Source organism: Ceratotherium simum, chromosome 24, assembly GCF_057802395.1.
Source record: "Ceratotherium simum simum isolate JZ-2026a chromosome 24, ASM5780239v1, whole genome shotgun sequence".
NCBI lineage: Eukaryota > Metazoa > Chordata > Mammalia > Perissodactyla > Rhinocerotidae > Ceratotherium > Ceratotherium simum.
In genome coordinates, this window is record NC_141923.1 from 39315659 (window position 1) to 39330648 (window position 14990).

Here is a 14990-nt window from a genome sequence, read left to right on the forward strand (position 1 = left end):
CAGATAAAGAAACTCGGGAACAGATAGGTTAACAAAAATGCTGAGGTCACACAGTCAGTATTCAAAACCAGGCAGTCTAATGTAGGAGAATGTTTCAAGAAGAGAGCAGAAGTAACGGGGTCAAATGTCATAGGTAGGTGAGTAAAGTTAAGAACAAAATTGCTTTGCTGGATTTGGCAATTAAAAAATGGGCTTTAGGAAAGAAGGCAGCTTCAGGGAGGTAGTGGGGTGGAGGCCAGTCTGTGGTAGGTTAAGGAGTGCACAGGAGGCAAGCAAGTGGAGACACCTACTGCAGACCACTCCTCTGGGAAATTGGCATGGAGGGGTGGGAGAGATGGAGCAAAAGCTAGACAGAACAGTGAGTTAGGAAAGCAATTGTTAAGGCATATTAAATGTTGAAAGAGAGGAACAAGGGGGCAGTCAGTAAAGTGAGGTCCCTCAGAGGCACAAGTGAATAGGCCCCAGGGCACTGGTAGAGGGATGGTGAAGGAAATTCCCTCCTATTTTCCTGGGAGAAAGAAGAAAAGGAAGAGAGAGCCAAGGCAGGAAGCCTAAGGGTTGACAGCATGACCTGTTCTCTGTGAGTCATCTGCTGAGACTGAGAGGTGAGAGGGTGACGATCGAGGTGTGAAGAGAGAGGAGAAGCTTTGAGAGAGCTGCTGTAGAGAAGGGAAGGGACAGGTGATTAGAGGTGTGTAGAGGGTCTGGGCTGCATTGAGAGGGGCACTTTGAGTTTGGAGGCCTTGAATTTATGTGCATCAGTCTTGGAGGTTTTGTGATTCTCTCCTGAGATGCTCAGCAGCTACAAGTATGGAGAAACGCACAGTTGGATATATTAGGGTTGGGTCTTTGCTGGGTGGGTGTGACCATAGGTCTGATCCTTGGGAGTTGGGGATCTTGGCACAATATCTAAATCCTAGAGATTCCTCTAGAGAGTGGCATTGCTCTAGGACAGTGGTTCTCAAACTTGCTGCATGTTGAAATCACCTGTGGAACTTTAAAAACTACTAATGTCTGAGTCTATCTATTCTGGGCACCTATTCTCGCATTGCTGGGCATTCCACAGTCACTGACTGGGTCCTGGCTCTTACCTGCTTTCACCAGGAAGTAAAACACATCATTTCCATTCACATTTCATTGACCAGAACTAGTTCATGGCCACAACTAATTCCAAGGAGGTGGAGAAAGCAACTGGATATTGGTGAACGTTAGTTATGACCATCACCTAAAGCTTCACCGTACATAAAAGTAGAAGGGGATGAAAAAGCTTATTTACTTTACAGATACTTATATGGTGCTTGTTATATGCCAGATAACATTTTAATGCTTTCAGATAGGAACTCATTTAATCCTTATAACAGTCTGATTAAATAGGTCATTTTAATCCCCATTTTACAGAAGCGGAAATGGAGGCTAAATAACTTGCCCTAGGTCATACAGCTAGTAAGTGACAGGGGCTAGATTAAATTCCAGGTAGTCTGGCTCCAGAGTCCAAGTACTGAACCTCTATATAATACTACCTCTCTATTGTGCTCTCTCTCCACTTAGATTCTGGGGATGTGAGGAGGGAGGCCAGAAGGAGGAAGGTTATAAGTGTAAGTGTGGGACATTGTGCGTGCAAAGGAATTGAGTAATGTTTGGGTATTTCACTGCTAGAGCTGGGGTAGGGCTCTGGGGGGAGGCAGAGAGCGAGGCTTGGGAAATGGGTTGTGGGGGAGGAAATGGATTGGACGGATACTGCTGCTAATGAGACCAACCCTGGAGGCTGGGGTTGAGGGCAACTTCTGGACCTTGCCTTTCTTCCTTCCTCCCATCCTTCCATCAGCGCTACCTATTTTGCATCTGCAGATTGTACCTTAGACTTACGCTGAGGTTAGCTCAGAAACAGAGAGCAAGAAATGGGGAGAAAAATTGCTCCCCACTTGAGTAGTGGGTAGGCCATTTTCACATAAGGAATCAAACGTCAAGTCAGACTGGACCTATTTCTAATGCATTTATGAGAATTTACATATAATCACAGCTACTGTCAAATAAACTATATTTTAAAATCCTCAAAGGAGGAGCGCTTGATAAAAGAATCCTTCAGAGAACCAGTAGTAATTACAAACCATCACTTCCTAATATATCCATTTTCTAAGTCTTTACTTATTAAAATAATTTTATTGAGGTATAATTGACATACAGCATCATATTAGTCTTCACTTTTATACTGTTGCTGTTAAACTGGAACACACCTGCAGTTCAGCCTGCTTTCGTGCATTTCATAGCTCTGACTTGGGAGTCAGCAAACCCCTCTGGGTATTGGAACTCAGACAATACCACCTTAATTACAATAACTCAAGAGAAAAAAAAAGGACAAACGATTCTGCTTTAAAATTGAATCTTAAGGGGGCCGGCCCCGTGGCTTAGCGGTTGGGTGCGCGCGCTCCGCTGCTGGCGGCCTGGGTTCGCATCCCGGGCAGGCACCGATGCACCACTTCTCCAGCCATGCTGAGGCCGCGTCCCACATACAGCAACTAGAAGGATGTGCAGCTATGACATATAACCATCTACTGGGGCTTTGGGGAAAAAAAGGAGGATGGTAGCAATAGATGTTAGCTCAGAGCTGGTCTTCCTCAGCAAAAAGAGGAGGATTGGCATGGATGTTACCTCAGGGCTGATCTTCCTCACAAAAAAAATAAAATAAAATAAAATCGAATCTTCGCAATAAAACAAACAAAAAGAAGCCCTTCGTGTGACTTTGAAGCTTTTTGATTCCTGTCTCTCTCACCTGTTAGATCCTGTGGTTTGGTTACAACATATGGACTCTGTCTGCAAAACTTTTAAAATGCTGTATTGGCACCTCACTGCAATCTGCCAGCACATTCCTTAGGGCCAGGCAGTCCATACGGTGCCGCTCTATTTTCCCTGACTCTGTTTTGATTAGGAGCTGTTGCAAGTTGTTGCCAGGGTTTCTCTTCTCACTAGGGCTGCAACATCAGTGATTGCAGTGGACATTGCTGCATGCTGCTGGTTGTTACCACACTGAGCCAAGATCAGATGATTTCCTATTATTTACGAGGAGCTCGGGCTGTAGGGTCAGGAGACCTGATTCTAGTCTCAGTGCAGCCTCTAAAGCACTGTGTCATCTGGGACTAGGCACTTCGTCTCTCTGGGTCTTGGTTTCTTCCTCTATAAAATGAAAATTTAAACTAGAAGATTAAGTAAATTGTGTAAACCAAGCATTTGACACTTTATAACTACTGAGTTTTTACACTAATTAAAATAATCCAAGTTATAATGCTATGCAGTTATTAAGGACAAAGAAGAAAAGACAAATATCATTTTGATTAAATCTGCAGATGGAAATAAACAGGGAAGTTCTACCAGTAATTGTGTGACTGTGTCTTAATGGAGTCCAGAAGAGTTTCCTCTTTGGGAAGTGTGAGCTAATAAACTCACAGAGGAGTGATTAGGAACAGAGACGTTTATACTAGACGGGAAATGCTGGGAAGCAGAGATTTTATATCAATACCCAGAAGCGAGATGTGGGCAGCTGAAGTGTGCAAAAGAACATATAGATTTGAAATATTTCCTGTTAATGATGTTGATGGATTTATCATATCATGTTGGAAGGGGATAGCAATCTATGAATTATATATATATTTTTAAAAGATTAGCCTGCCTGTTCACCACCCCATTCTGTGAATGGCTGATTAGTCTAGGACGGTGGTCTATCTGTACACTAGCATAGTCGCCATGAACACAGGTCATACCAGATCCACTAGAGGGGGAAAATCCAACGGTGTTGAAGGACAGCCTTCCAGTTCCCCTCTGCTTACACACGCAGGGTCAACTGGAGGGAGGAGCTGGAACCTCAGCCACATCTCTGACGCCTGCGGGTGGCAGGTGAACCACAGGGATCCAATCTGCAAGGGAGGCCCTTGCTCCCCTGGGAGCATCCCAGTGTAAAGACACCCCAGTGTATTTAGAAGACATTCTGGCTGTAGGGGAATAAATTTGCATCACCAGCAGTGCTTCGGGTAGAAAGCTAGAATAGCCTAATGTTATTCCACCAAATATGCGGATTTTTTGCGGAAGGAATCCTCGCAGAGCAAACTGCTCTTTGCCTCACATCAACCTTCTGGGTTTGCTCAGCTGCCCAAGCTCTGGGCGAATGGGTGCAAATTTCGGACGGGAGAGGGAAAAAATGACCCTAAGCTAAACCCGGATCCTGGTTGTGTATTTGTGTGTCCCTGGCCACAGGCAACGGTCGTACCCCGGGTGCTCTGGAGAGCGAGTGGTCGTGACTCGAGGCCAATGATGGGTAATCTAGGGGGTTCCAAAGGAAGTCAGGCACCGCCCCTTCCCTCCTCCCCGCCCAGAGCAGGTGCTGAGCAGATGTTTCCTCTGACCGACCCTGGGGAGTCCTGCTGCTTTCGGGCAACCTATCGTTGACCATTTCTAACAGGGGTTACCTAGCATATTCTGATCCCAGCAGAAGGGGACGGCCCCATCCAACTCCTTTACCTTCACCCCTCAACGCTTCGCCTCACCACCAGCCTCTGACCTTGCCGCAGCACACTTTTTGTCCCCACTCCTTGACCCTGCTTATGCAGCCGTCCTTTGTGACAGGCCCAGGTGGAGCCTCTGTCGAGGAGGCCTTAGATCAGTGCTTTTCAAACCTGAGCGTGCATCACATTTACCTGGAGGGCCTGTTAGAACAGATTGTCGGCCCTCGCCCCTGGGGCTCCTGGTTCCCTAGCTCTGGGGTAGAGCCGGATAATTTGCATTTCTAGCAAGTTCTTAGGAGACGCTGCCAGTCCGGGACGAGTCCGAGAACCACGGTCTTAGATAAAAGAAGGAGCCGCGGCAGGAGCTCCCCGTTTTCTTTCCATCTCTCCCCTCTGCATTCGCTCTTATGCCATTTCCCCTTCTCCGCGGTAGATTCCGGCTTTTGGACTCCGTTTTCTAATGGTTCCACTCCTGTCCCCAGTTCCGAGCGGACAGTGGGTTGTTAGAGACGATTGCTGCCGTATCCCCCAGCCCTGCGCAGCTTCGCTCTCACCGCCTTCACCGTTTTTCCACCGCAAACGCTGCCCCAGCCCTCCCCGTCTCTCGTGTGAATCATTCACCCTCTTCTCCTACTCCTTGCGTTAAGTGCAACCTTTTCCGCAACTTAGCGGCGGTGGCGGGGCTCGCCGCTCGCCTCTTGCGCTCGGCAGCCCTGGGGAAGCTCCCCTGTGCGGCTGCACGCTCGCCCGCGCTCCAGACCCAGCCCGGGGCGCAGGGGCCATTCCTGCGCCCGCCCTGCGCTCAGACTCTATGTCTCCGGCTCCGGGACGTGGGGTACGGCGGGTGTTGAAAGGTCCTCTGTTGAGCTTCAGGCGCCGAAGCCCGCAGGGGGGCGGTAGCAGCGTCAGGTGGCTGCTCTGCGTCCCTGCGCGCCGCGCACTCAGTCCCTGATCAGCGCTCAGCCTCAGCTGGAGCGGGAGCTGATCGACACCTGCTCCCCGGGAGCCGCGTCCTCGGGAGCAGCCGGGGCTCGGGACCCCGGAGGGAGAAGCTGAGATGTGACGCCTTCCGACTGTCTAATGCCCTCTCTGGCATCCTGCCTGCTTCTCACTTCCTCTTCCACTCCACGGCCCCATCGGACAGCGAGCGTTTGCCTCGATCTCCGGGGAGAGAGGAGCGGCCACCAGACGCACAGCCCAGCAGAAGTTGGGCTCGGCTGGGCAGCCGTGATCCAGCTGCGCGAGAGGGGTGGACTAGGGCACGGCGAGAGGAAGGCTCAGTAAAGGGGTCTGGGTCTGGGCTAAGAGGGACTGGGAGACAGGGGCTGGAGTGGGCTCTTCCCTCTCCCCCGGTCCCGGGGCGCGGGGCAGGGGGAGAAATGCTGAGCCCGCGCCCAGGCGCCCGCCGCCGCGGCAGCAGCCCCAGCAGCAGCTTCAGCAGCAGCACCGGCGGGACAGCGACAGCGGGGGCGGCGCAGGCGCACTGTGCCGCGCGGAGCCTGCAGTTCCCGAGCCGCGTGTGCCGCACCGCCACAGTCTGGGCAGCGGCGGCCGGGGGAGCGCTACTACCATGAACTGCCTGGTCCTCCTCCCCAGAGCTGCTCATCCGGGTCCGGCTGGAGACACAGTCAGCGGACCCCGTCGCCGCCGCCGCGCCCTCTCTTCTTTCGGCTTGATCTTTTCCTCCACCTTTTCCTCCTCTTCCTCCACCTTCTCTTCCTGCTTCCCCCCCTCCCCCGCCGCGGATCCTGGCCGCCGCTCTCCAGACCCAGGATGCCGGGGGGCAAGAGAGGGCTGGTGGCACCGCAGAACACATTTTTGGAGAACATCGTCAGGCGCTCCAGTGGTAAGAAGAGTTGCACTTTAGAACACCCCGCTCCCCTCCCTCCTGCCCACGCGCGCCCCCCATCCTCGCCATCCCATCACTTTCCTAAGGGGGGAGGGGGATGCAGGCAGCCCTACCTGGTGGCTTCAGTTACTAGTTGGACCTGATTTTGGGTAGGAGTGGGAATGAGGTGGTGGACGCAAGTTAGTTACATCCCCTCCCCACGACATACGCACCCCCGCCCACCTGTCCGGAGTCTGGAACAGGAGGGTGCGAGGGGGAGCGAGAAGGGTGTAGGTGCATTTGGAGAATAGAGTTGAAATTCGCTTTGCTGAGGGCTTTCTTGTTCTTCTTTTTCCCTTATTTTTTCCCAGGTAGGCTGCAAAGAATGATCAAATTCTTAGAGTTAATCTCGGTGGAAGTGTTTCCCTCAAGTTGGGAACGGCTGTGAAAGTGGCTACTTAATAAGATTTAAGCCTCTGGAATGGCTTTCGGGCCCGATGGGCACCGCTGAAAGGAACCTTGTGCTGGGGAGAGTAGTTGGAGTTGAGCTTACTAAAGAGAGTTAATACTTCCATTGAAAAATGGGAAGGCAATTACTATGGTCAAATTTTGTGTTCAAAGTTCTTTCTTTTTTTTCTTTGTGCGTTGGTCTATATTGAGCTATATGATATATTTGATTTGACTTAAGCAGGAGAAATGTAGGGGGGAAGCAATAGCTACTGTGCTTTAAAAGTAACTGGAGAAAGAATTCAAACATGCAGTTCTACCTTGCTACAGTGTTAAGGTTTTCTTGCGTTAAAGTGTCTTTAAAATGCCATCCCATTTATGCATTCATTTCCTCTAAGATGTTTTAAATGGGGATGGTTATACATTTCAGATTTTAAGACCTCATACACTTTGTATTTTACTGAAATTTACATCTTCCACTTGTCTTTAATTCTCTTATGTAATTTTCAATTTTATAAGCGAGATATGTAAAGTATCCCTTAAAGTTTTTTCCTTCAGAGGCCTGTCATTTTATTTTGAGACCCCTTGCCTGGAGAATTATGAGAAAGACATTTCTGCATATTGATTACAGTAGACCTTGGACCAGAACATTGGAAAAACTCTATGCAGTTCCATAATTCATTGTTTATTCATTCATTCAATGAAACAATATTTATTTGGGTGCCTTATACAACAGACACTCTGTGGGGTCCTTTGGATAAAAAAAAGGATTAAGACACTTCTGTTCTTAAGAAGCTCCCTGCCTAGTGGGCAAGACAGAAGCACATTCAAATTACAATAAATAATTAAATACAATTATGCTTTCCCTGAATTGGTAGATTAGATTATACTAATACTTAGATTAGGATCTTTTCTAAAACTAGTCTTGCAAATATTTCCCCTTATTTGGGGACTATATATATTTATGCGTCCCAAGGTATTTTTCATAAATCTCTGACATGGTATTTGATTTTAGTTTGAGGCTTGTGACTTTATTTCATCCACTTTGGTCGATGCCTGATACTATACAAGTCTAGAGCAGACTTTTTGGGTTGAAAAAAAATAGCTAATAGGCCTGGTCTAGTTTTTTAAAAGTACCTATAATATTTTTAGCCATTCCAGTGTGATTTCAACTGTATTTTTGATTTTTTATGATAATATAGAATATAAATTCATAATGGCAGGCAATTTCTATGTTTATAAGTTACCTTCTTGTGTTAATATTATATAAAAACCTAGAGTGCAAGGGGAATATTACTGTTAAAGCAATCAGTTTGGGAAATTTGAAGGTGCTGGAATCAGCTATTTAAGATATATCAACCTTATTTCAGCCTTCTCATCCTCTTGGGTTATTTCAACTCCATGCAGTTTGGTCTGTGAGAAGACTTTTCAGAGAAGGCCTTAAAAAATAAAACCCATAGGCTCTCTGTTGCTCTGCATGGTAACCAGAAAGAAGATGCGAATTGCTTGACTGAAGTTTATTAATAGAGCATCTTTGGTTGAAACTTCTTATACAGACTGGAACTATGAGCCAGTTTTTACAACATCTTTTATTTTAGTACACCATGAAATTAAGACTTCTCTTATATAGCTTAGAAATATCTGCTTCTGTTGCCTCCATTTCACATCTATTATCCAAATTAATGAGTTTTTTATCTTTTTTACACTTCATGCTTGTAATTGTTTTATTGTTTTTTTCTGTGGATAACACCAAGTGCGAATGAAAATTTATCTGTTTTGGCATTTTAAATACCACTTCTAATTGCTTATGGCTAACTTTTAATACCACTACTCAAAACCTCTGAGCTTTGTTTGAAATGTGTTAGATATGAGGTAAGTATATGCGCATGTGCACGTAACAAATATTGGACAGTCTCAGCACCACTTTTACAGGAAGAACCTTGGAAATTGAAAATTCCCGTGTTAAATTGGTCTACACATTCATGTAGGAGTATCCCACAGTTGTTGCCATTTCTATATGATTTGGCAGAGATAGAAAAATTCATTCTGAGAAATTGTTTAATTGACTAACAGAGAAAATTCCCTTCAGGATTCTCACAGATTGGATTCATCACAGTGAAGATTTCATTATTCACTAACTTAACATTGAAAGTGAAGCGTCAGCAGGACTTTAGTGGAAAAAGAAAGAAAAGGAGGCAGCGCTCCTAATATATTTAAAAATTGAGGGAACAGAGGCTGGGATTGTCTGTTTACTTTTATCCCATGAAATGCTTCTCTTTCTGATACAATATTATTTTCTCCTTATGAAAAGATCAGATCTTATAGTGAGAGTCAGATGAACATAGAAATGTATACATAGAGAGATGCACACAGATAAACAAATAGACAGGCATCTACCCAGACGGAAAGACAGATGCAGAGGAAGAGAACTCTCACACACAAAAAGCAAATGAGATGTAGAAAGCAACAGAAACACATACACACACACACACACACACACACACACACACACACACAGAGGGAGGGAGAGGGAGGAGGGGGGGAGAGAGAGAGAGAGAGAGAGAGAGAGAGAGAGGTATTAGATATGAAAGGGAAATGGACACAGAGAAAACATCAGGCGTTTATTTGTCCATGAACATCACTAATCTCAGCCAATTAGAAATCCATCAGAGACCGTCTTGATGATGCAGAACAAAAGAGCAAGAAGTGTGGTATATTTGGGTACAGCTTTTAAACCTGAGGATTTCCTAATAAAGTTCCAAACTCCTCCATTGCAATTTCCCAGAATAACAGGCTCTGTTCTGTGCCCTAGAGTAGCACTAGAGCTTATTTGCTGTTATTTTACACTCCTTGAGATTGGATTTTTATTTTCCTTATTTAGTTGACTCAGTCTGTTATGGGAAAGCATTTCAAATTGTTACTGGTGATTCAAAGTCTATAAAATAAAATAATGAGGGCCATTGAGTAGGATGGATACAAACATACTTTATAGCCAAATCCCAAAATAGTAGAAGTAGAGAATTCCTCTCTTTAGTTTTTTTTAAAAGACAAGATAAGACCATTTTTAGACAAATAAGGGGAATTACAATAATTCTTAACATGTGATTCTAGTAAATATAGAGAGCATATTATCACTCCCAGAAGTTGTAAAAGCTCAAAAGTGTAACTGCAGTAGCAAGCTTTAGGTACATTTTTGGCTAATTTGATCAAAATCGAAGTTGCTAGGAAGAGAAGGTTTGGAATTGGTGTGGTGAGTTCTTTATATCCAGGCAGTGTCTCATAGAAGGCCCCTGCCCGCCCAAAGTGCTTATTGACCGAATCTATGTGTGGAACATTATTAGGCTATCTTCCCTTATCTAAATTTCAATTATTTATGGAAGCTGTTCATCAATATATACTGGGCTGCAGGGAGCAGTAAACTTGTGGGTAGAGGGTAAGAGCCTGAAAGAAAGCAACAGTTTTTAAGACTTTTAGGTGGAATTTTAGATTCAAAAAAACAAAATGTTTCCAAGGCCTTCAATCTGATTAAGTCTTTGGGTGGCACATTTTATTCATATCTTGTCTTTGATTCCTTAATAAATAGGCAGAAATGATTAGTTTGGGTGACAGTAAACTAGATTGCCATTTTGAAAAACTGTAACTACGAAAATAATGTCTTTTTATTAGAATTTAATTATTGTTCCTTAATATTCTCAACATTACTAGAAATGTTTTTCTCTTTAGAGAAAAAAGGGGCTCAGGAAAGAAGAAAACAGAAAAGGTGGTATTTCATGAACCACTTAACTTACAAGAGAAGAAGCTCAATGTACTCGGTTTTCCATTTTGCTTGAGATACCTAGGCTGCCCAAGTACTTTCTTTACTCAGTTCTCTCTTACTAATAGGAAAATCCAGAATGATTTTTATTTCTGTATACTTAATATGTGCTATGATTAATATCTGTAAAAACTGAGGTCTTAAAAGAGAATCTATAGGAGATGAAATAGAGAATTAGTGATTTAAAAACAAAACGAGAAAGGAATAATAACTTTTAAATATCCTTCAGTTGAAAAGAAATGGTTAAAAACAAATGGATTTTTTTTTGGTATAAAGTTCTTGATATTTTTTCTTGAAAGATTTTCTTTAATGTCTAAACCGCTATTCAGGAAATATTGATAAAACCACATACTCTTTTTGAAGCATTGGTTTACCCAGGTCTCATGATGTATCACTTTTACTTTTAAAATATCATGGAGGTTGAAATTACACTGACCGCTTCCTAAATTATGTTATAAATAAGCCAGAGGCTTGTCTCTTGCTTTGGAGCCCACACCGCATTACACAATGAATGCAGTTCTTTGCTGACTAGAGAGCTGCTTATCTGAGGACACTCTTGTCTTTGCTAGAAATTACCCTCTGTCTATCTTTTGCTTGATTCCAGAAAGAAGACGTGAAGAAATCCATATACCTTGCCATCTTTTAACTGCCCTACTAAAAGAACCATTAAGACACATTTTTTTTAAATAGAAGGAAGCAGCTATGTTTATTTTAATCAACAGTGACTGAGTAGATTTCCAAAAAAAAAATCCTTTAGTTTAGTCAATATTTATCTTTTACGTTCATTGTTAATAACAGCTGTTTGCTAGCATGGAGGAACAATGCTTCCCCATTCCCCACTATCGAGCATAGGAAAAGGTTGTATTGTTCTCCAAAGCTCTGTAGATGTTTACCACAAGAGGTCACTACAGATTCTGTCACAGGTGAACCAAGTAGTTAATATCCTTTTTCTGTTTTCTTTCTTTTTTCCTCAAGTTTGATTGGGGGTTAAAATCAATGTAGTAAGTTGTTACTCTTGGCATAAAATATCTAAAATATAAGACATATAGGAAAGTGAAATGAAGGAAGGTATTTATTTCTTTTAATTATTACAGTCTCATGTTAGTTGATGGTGACCAACATTTTGTAACTAAATGGATGGGATATTAATAACAGTTTACATAAACGAATAAATTTAAATAACTTTTAGACTAGTAGAACATTTAGTTTAGCAGATGAACAAGATTTTATTGTAATAAATCATTTCAGTGTGGTGGTAATATACGTGAAATATAATTTGCAGAAAAATGGCATGTAAATAATGTTCATGCTGGAAGGATGAATACATATTTTCTATTTCAACAAAATTTTTCCTCTACCAGATGTCTTGATATAGTTTATATTAAATTGGTGAAGGAGAATCAGTTCATGACAGTGCTTTGATTTTATTGAAAGATAGTTCAAAGATTTATAGTTACTTACCTGGGATATTATATGATTCTAGTATTTTGATCTTATCCAGACCTTTAAAATAAAATACAGAGCTGACACAAATCTTCTTCAAAGTTCTCCAAACTCATTAAACTCCTCCCCAAATATGATTAGAGATAATATTACTATAAGAGGTATTCTTTTCTGTCAATCAGCAAGTCTGAATCTTAGTTTTAGGGATTTTTTTTCTTTTTGGTAGAGTTAGAAACCATATATTGGGAGATGCTATGAAATGTCCCAAACAAAACTAGTTTTAATGGGAAAAATTAAAAATATGCCATATAGCACTTTTATGAATAAAAGAGATATGTCATGAAATCAAACATGAATAACAAGCCACAATCCAAAACCAGTGGCAATTATTGTGGAAATTGAGGTCAAAGGAAGTAGTCTAAATGTGCTCTAAGAAATGGACATTTATAAAACATTTTCCTTTACCAATAGCAGAGTAGAATTTTAAAAAAATCCCGTCTTATGTTCTTGTCATACACGCACAAAAAAGAAAGAAAATGGTAACTATGTGAAGTGATGGATATGTTAATTAACTTGATTGTGGTAAATCATTTCATAATGTATACATGTATAAAACCATCAAGTTGTACACTTTAAATATATACAATTTTATTTGTCAATTATACCTCAGTAAAGCTAAAAAAAAAAAAATATCCTCAGTATGTTCCACCAAATACTCTAGCTTAGTAATATATGGCATGACTTTTTTTATCATTGAGGAATGACAAAAAAGAATCATGTAAATATTCTCATTTTATTTAATATAGAAGTTAACATTGGAAAGGCTTATTCTAGAAAAACATTTGATCAAATGAGAGCAGTGGTAATATTGTCACATATATCACTGTGTGTTGAGACATTATTTTAGTATTTGGTTGTATGTGGATACTATTACTAATAAAGAGATGTATTTGTATACATTCTAGATAGTAGTTTTATGACATATTTAGTTTTCACATAGAAAAAGATAGAAAAATTAAATAAAGAGCAAAATAATTTAGAAAGGAAGAGTGGTTGAAACAGTCTGGTCCCATCAGAGAACTACAGGTACTAAGTACAAAGTCCTATTGATTTCAAGAGAGATGGGGTTTGAGGTCTGAGCATAGGTGCACAATCATAGCAGTTTCTAGAGCTAATGACATATAACTGGGAAGTCATGAAAATGTTAGTGCTTAAACTAAGCTCCTTAAGGATATGGGTCGTATATTCCTTACACATACTTTTATATCTTCTACTGTGAAGAGCATAGAGCACTAAGTACTAGTTGAATAGATGCTTTTTGATTTTGTCTCCTAAATTAAATAAGTCCATAATTGATATTTTCCAAAAACAGTGCTGATTAAATCTATTAAGTAAGCTTGTATAAGTAATAGCATAGTTTAAAATATTTAGTTAATCAATGCATATATCTGAAAATGGAAATCGCATTGTATAGGGCAAATCAGATGGGGCCCATGAGAGGTGAACATGGAAGTGATCGCATACTCATCTCCTATTCCAACTTGATGTACAGCTGAAATATTTTCTATCACTTTTGTTCTAACCTCCCAGGGCTTAAAACTTGGACTATTTAAAAAAAGAACTATTTAAAAATTTGTAGATTCTAAGTAAATTTTTTAAAACAATTTTTCAGTTGGAAGTTATTGATGGAAAGTTTTATCCTTGGAAATCGATCCTTATCTGTTTAAGTATCTTCTGAGTGAGTTTTGCCTCGAGGAGTAGCTTACAGTCCTGTGTGGTATCCAGCAGAAGAGGGAAAATCGATTTTGGCTTTTTAGACGTTGCAGATCATTGTTTAACTGAAAATCAAACAACTTGCTTGGATTGAGGGGAAAAGTTAGCCTTTATCCTGATCTTTTATGTAAGCCTTTTATGTCTGCTGGCTTATTTTTTATTTGGGGCAAATTAAAGCACAATGAGTTTATTTTCATGTTTATAGCATTGAGAGAATAGAGGAATTCTTCAATGAGGGTTAAATAGTCCCAGAATAAAGTTGCCTAAAAACAACTCCCATCATTTGCTTGACCCTCATACTCTTTCTAGTTAATCACTCATTAGGGCAACAAAAATTTATTGAGTGCCTACTATGTGCTAGGCACTGATCTAAGTACCGGGGATGCATGATGAACACAATGATGAAAATAATGTTTCTCCTTTTTTTCTGCAAGGGGCAGTGTGCACATTGGTTGGGAGCCATAGGTTCTGGGGGCTTGCATTTGAGTCCTGGCTTCGATGCTTACTAGGTCTGTGACTTACCCAACTTATCTGTACCTCGTTTTCTCCTCTGTAAAATACAAGTAATAATAGTACCTAGCTCGTGGTGATGGGGTGAGAATTAAATGAGGTAATACGTGCAAAGTGCTGAAAACAGTGTCTGGCACACAGCAAGTACCATATCAGTATCAGTGCTGTTAGTTATTATTATCATTTAGATGTTCAAATCTTTGAATGCACTGTCTATAGTTGATGCCTTTAATTCTTGGTCACTATTTTCTTTTGCACTGCTTTTCAACTGGTTTCTGTCTATACTATAATGTTGAAACTTCCTAGAAGGTTACAAGTGAGCATTCTTCTTGTGAATCCAAAGGCCTTTTCTTTGTCCGTATTTTTCTGGCTTTGCAGGATTTGAGACCATGCTCCCTACCCTCTCCACCTGTATGTTCATCTTTTGGCTTTCATGACTTTGCACTTTTTCCTGCCCTTTTGCTGGATTCTCTTTCTATTCCCTTTCTATTTCTTTTCTATTCCCTTTCTCCTCTTCCTCACCCTTTCTCTCCCCTCTCCTCCTCTTCCCCTCTCCTGAAGAATGAATATCATCTAGGTTCAACCTTCAACTGTCTTTCTGACATCTTCACCCTCCTTTTCAGTGCAAGCTTGTCCTCCGTCATAATTTAAACTTCATCCTCTCTGTATTCCAGTCCTATGT

General features: G+C 41.8%; 1 protein-coding gene across 3 annotated transcripts in view; it reads left to right on the plus strand.

The window, feature by feature from the left end:
- Positions 1-5869: 5869 nt before the first annotated feature.
- The window catches only part of KCNH5 (potassium voltage-gated channel subfamily H member 5), a 324653-nt gene continuing 315532 nt past the window's right edge, over positions 5870-14990 (plus strand). The window contains exon 1 of one of the 3 annotated variants that reach the window (XM_004426224.2): positions 5870-6339. In XM_004426224.2, the coding sequence (XP_004426281.1) occupies positions 6267-6339 (73 nt within the window). In that variant the 5' untranslated portion in view covers positions 5870-6266. The remainder of the gene's footprint in view (positions 6340-14990) is intronic. The other 2 variants (XM_087448404.1, XM_087448402.1) reach the window with 2 other exon arrangements.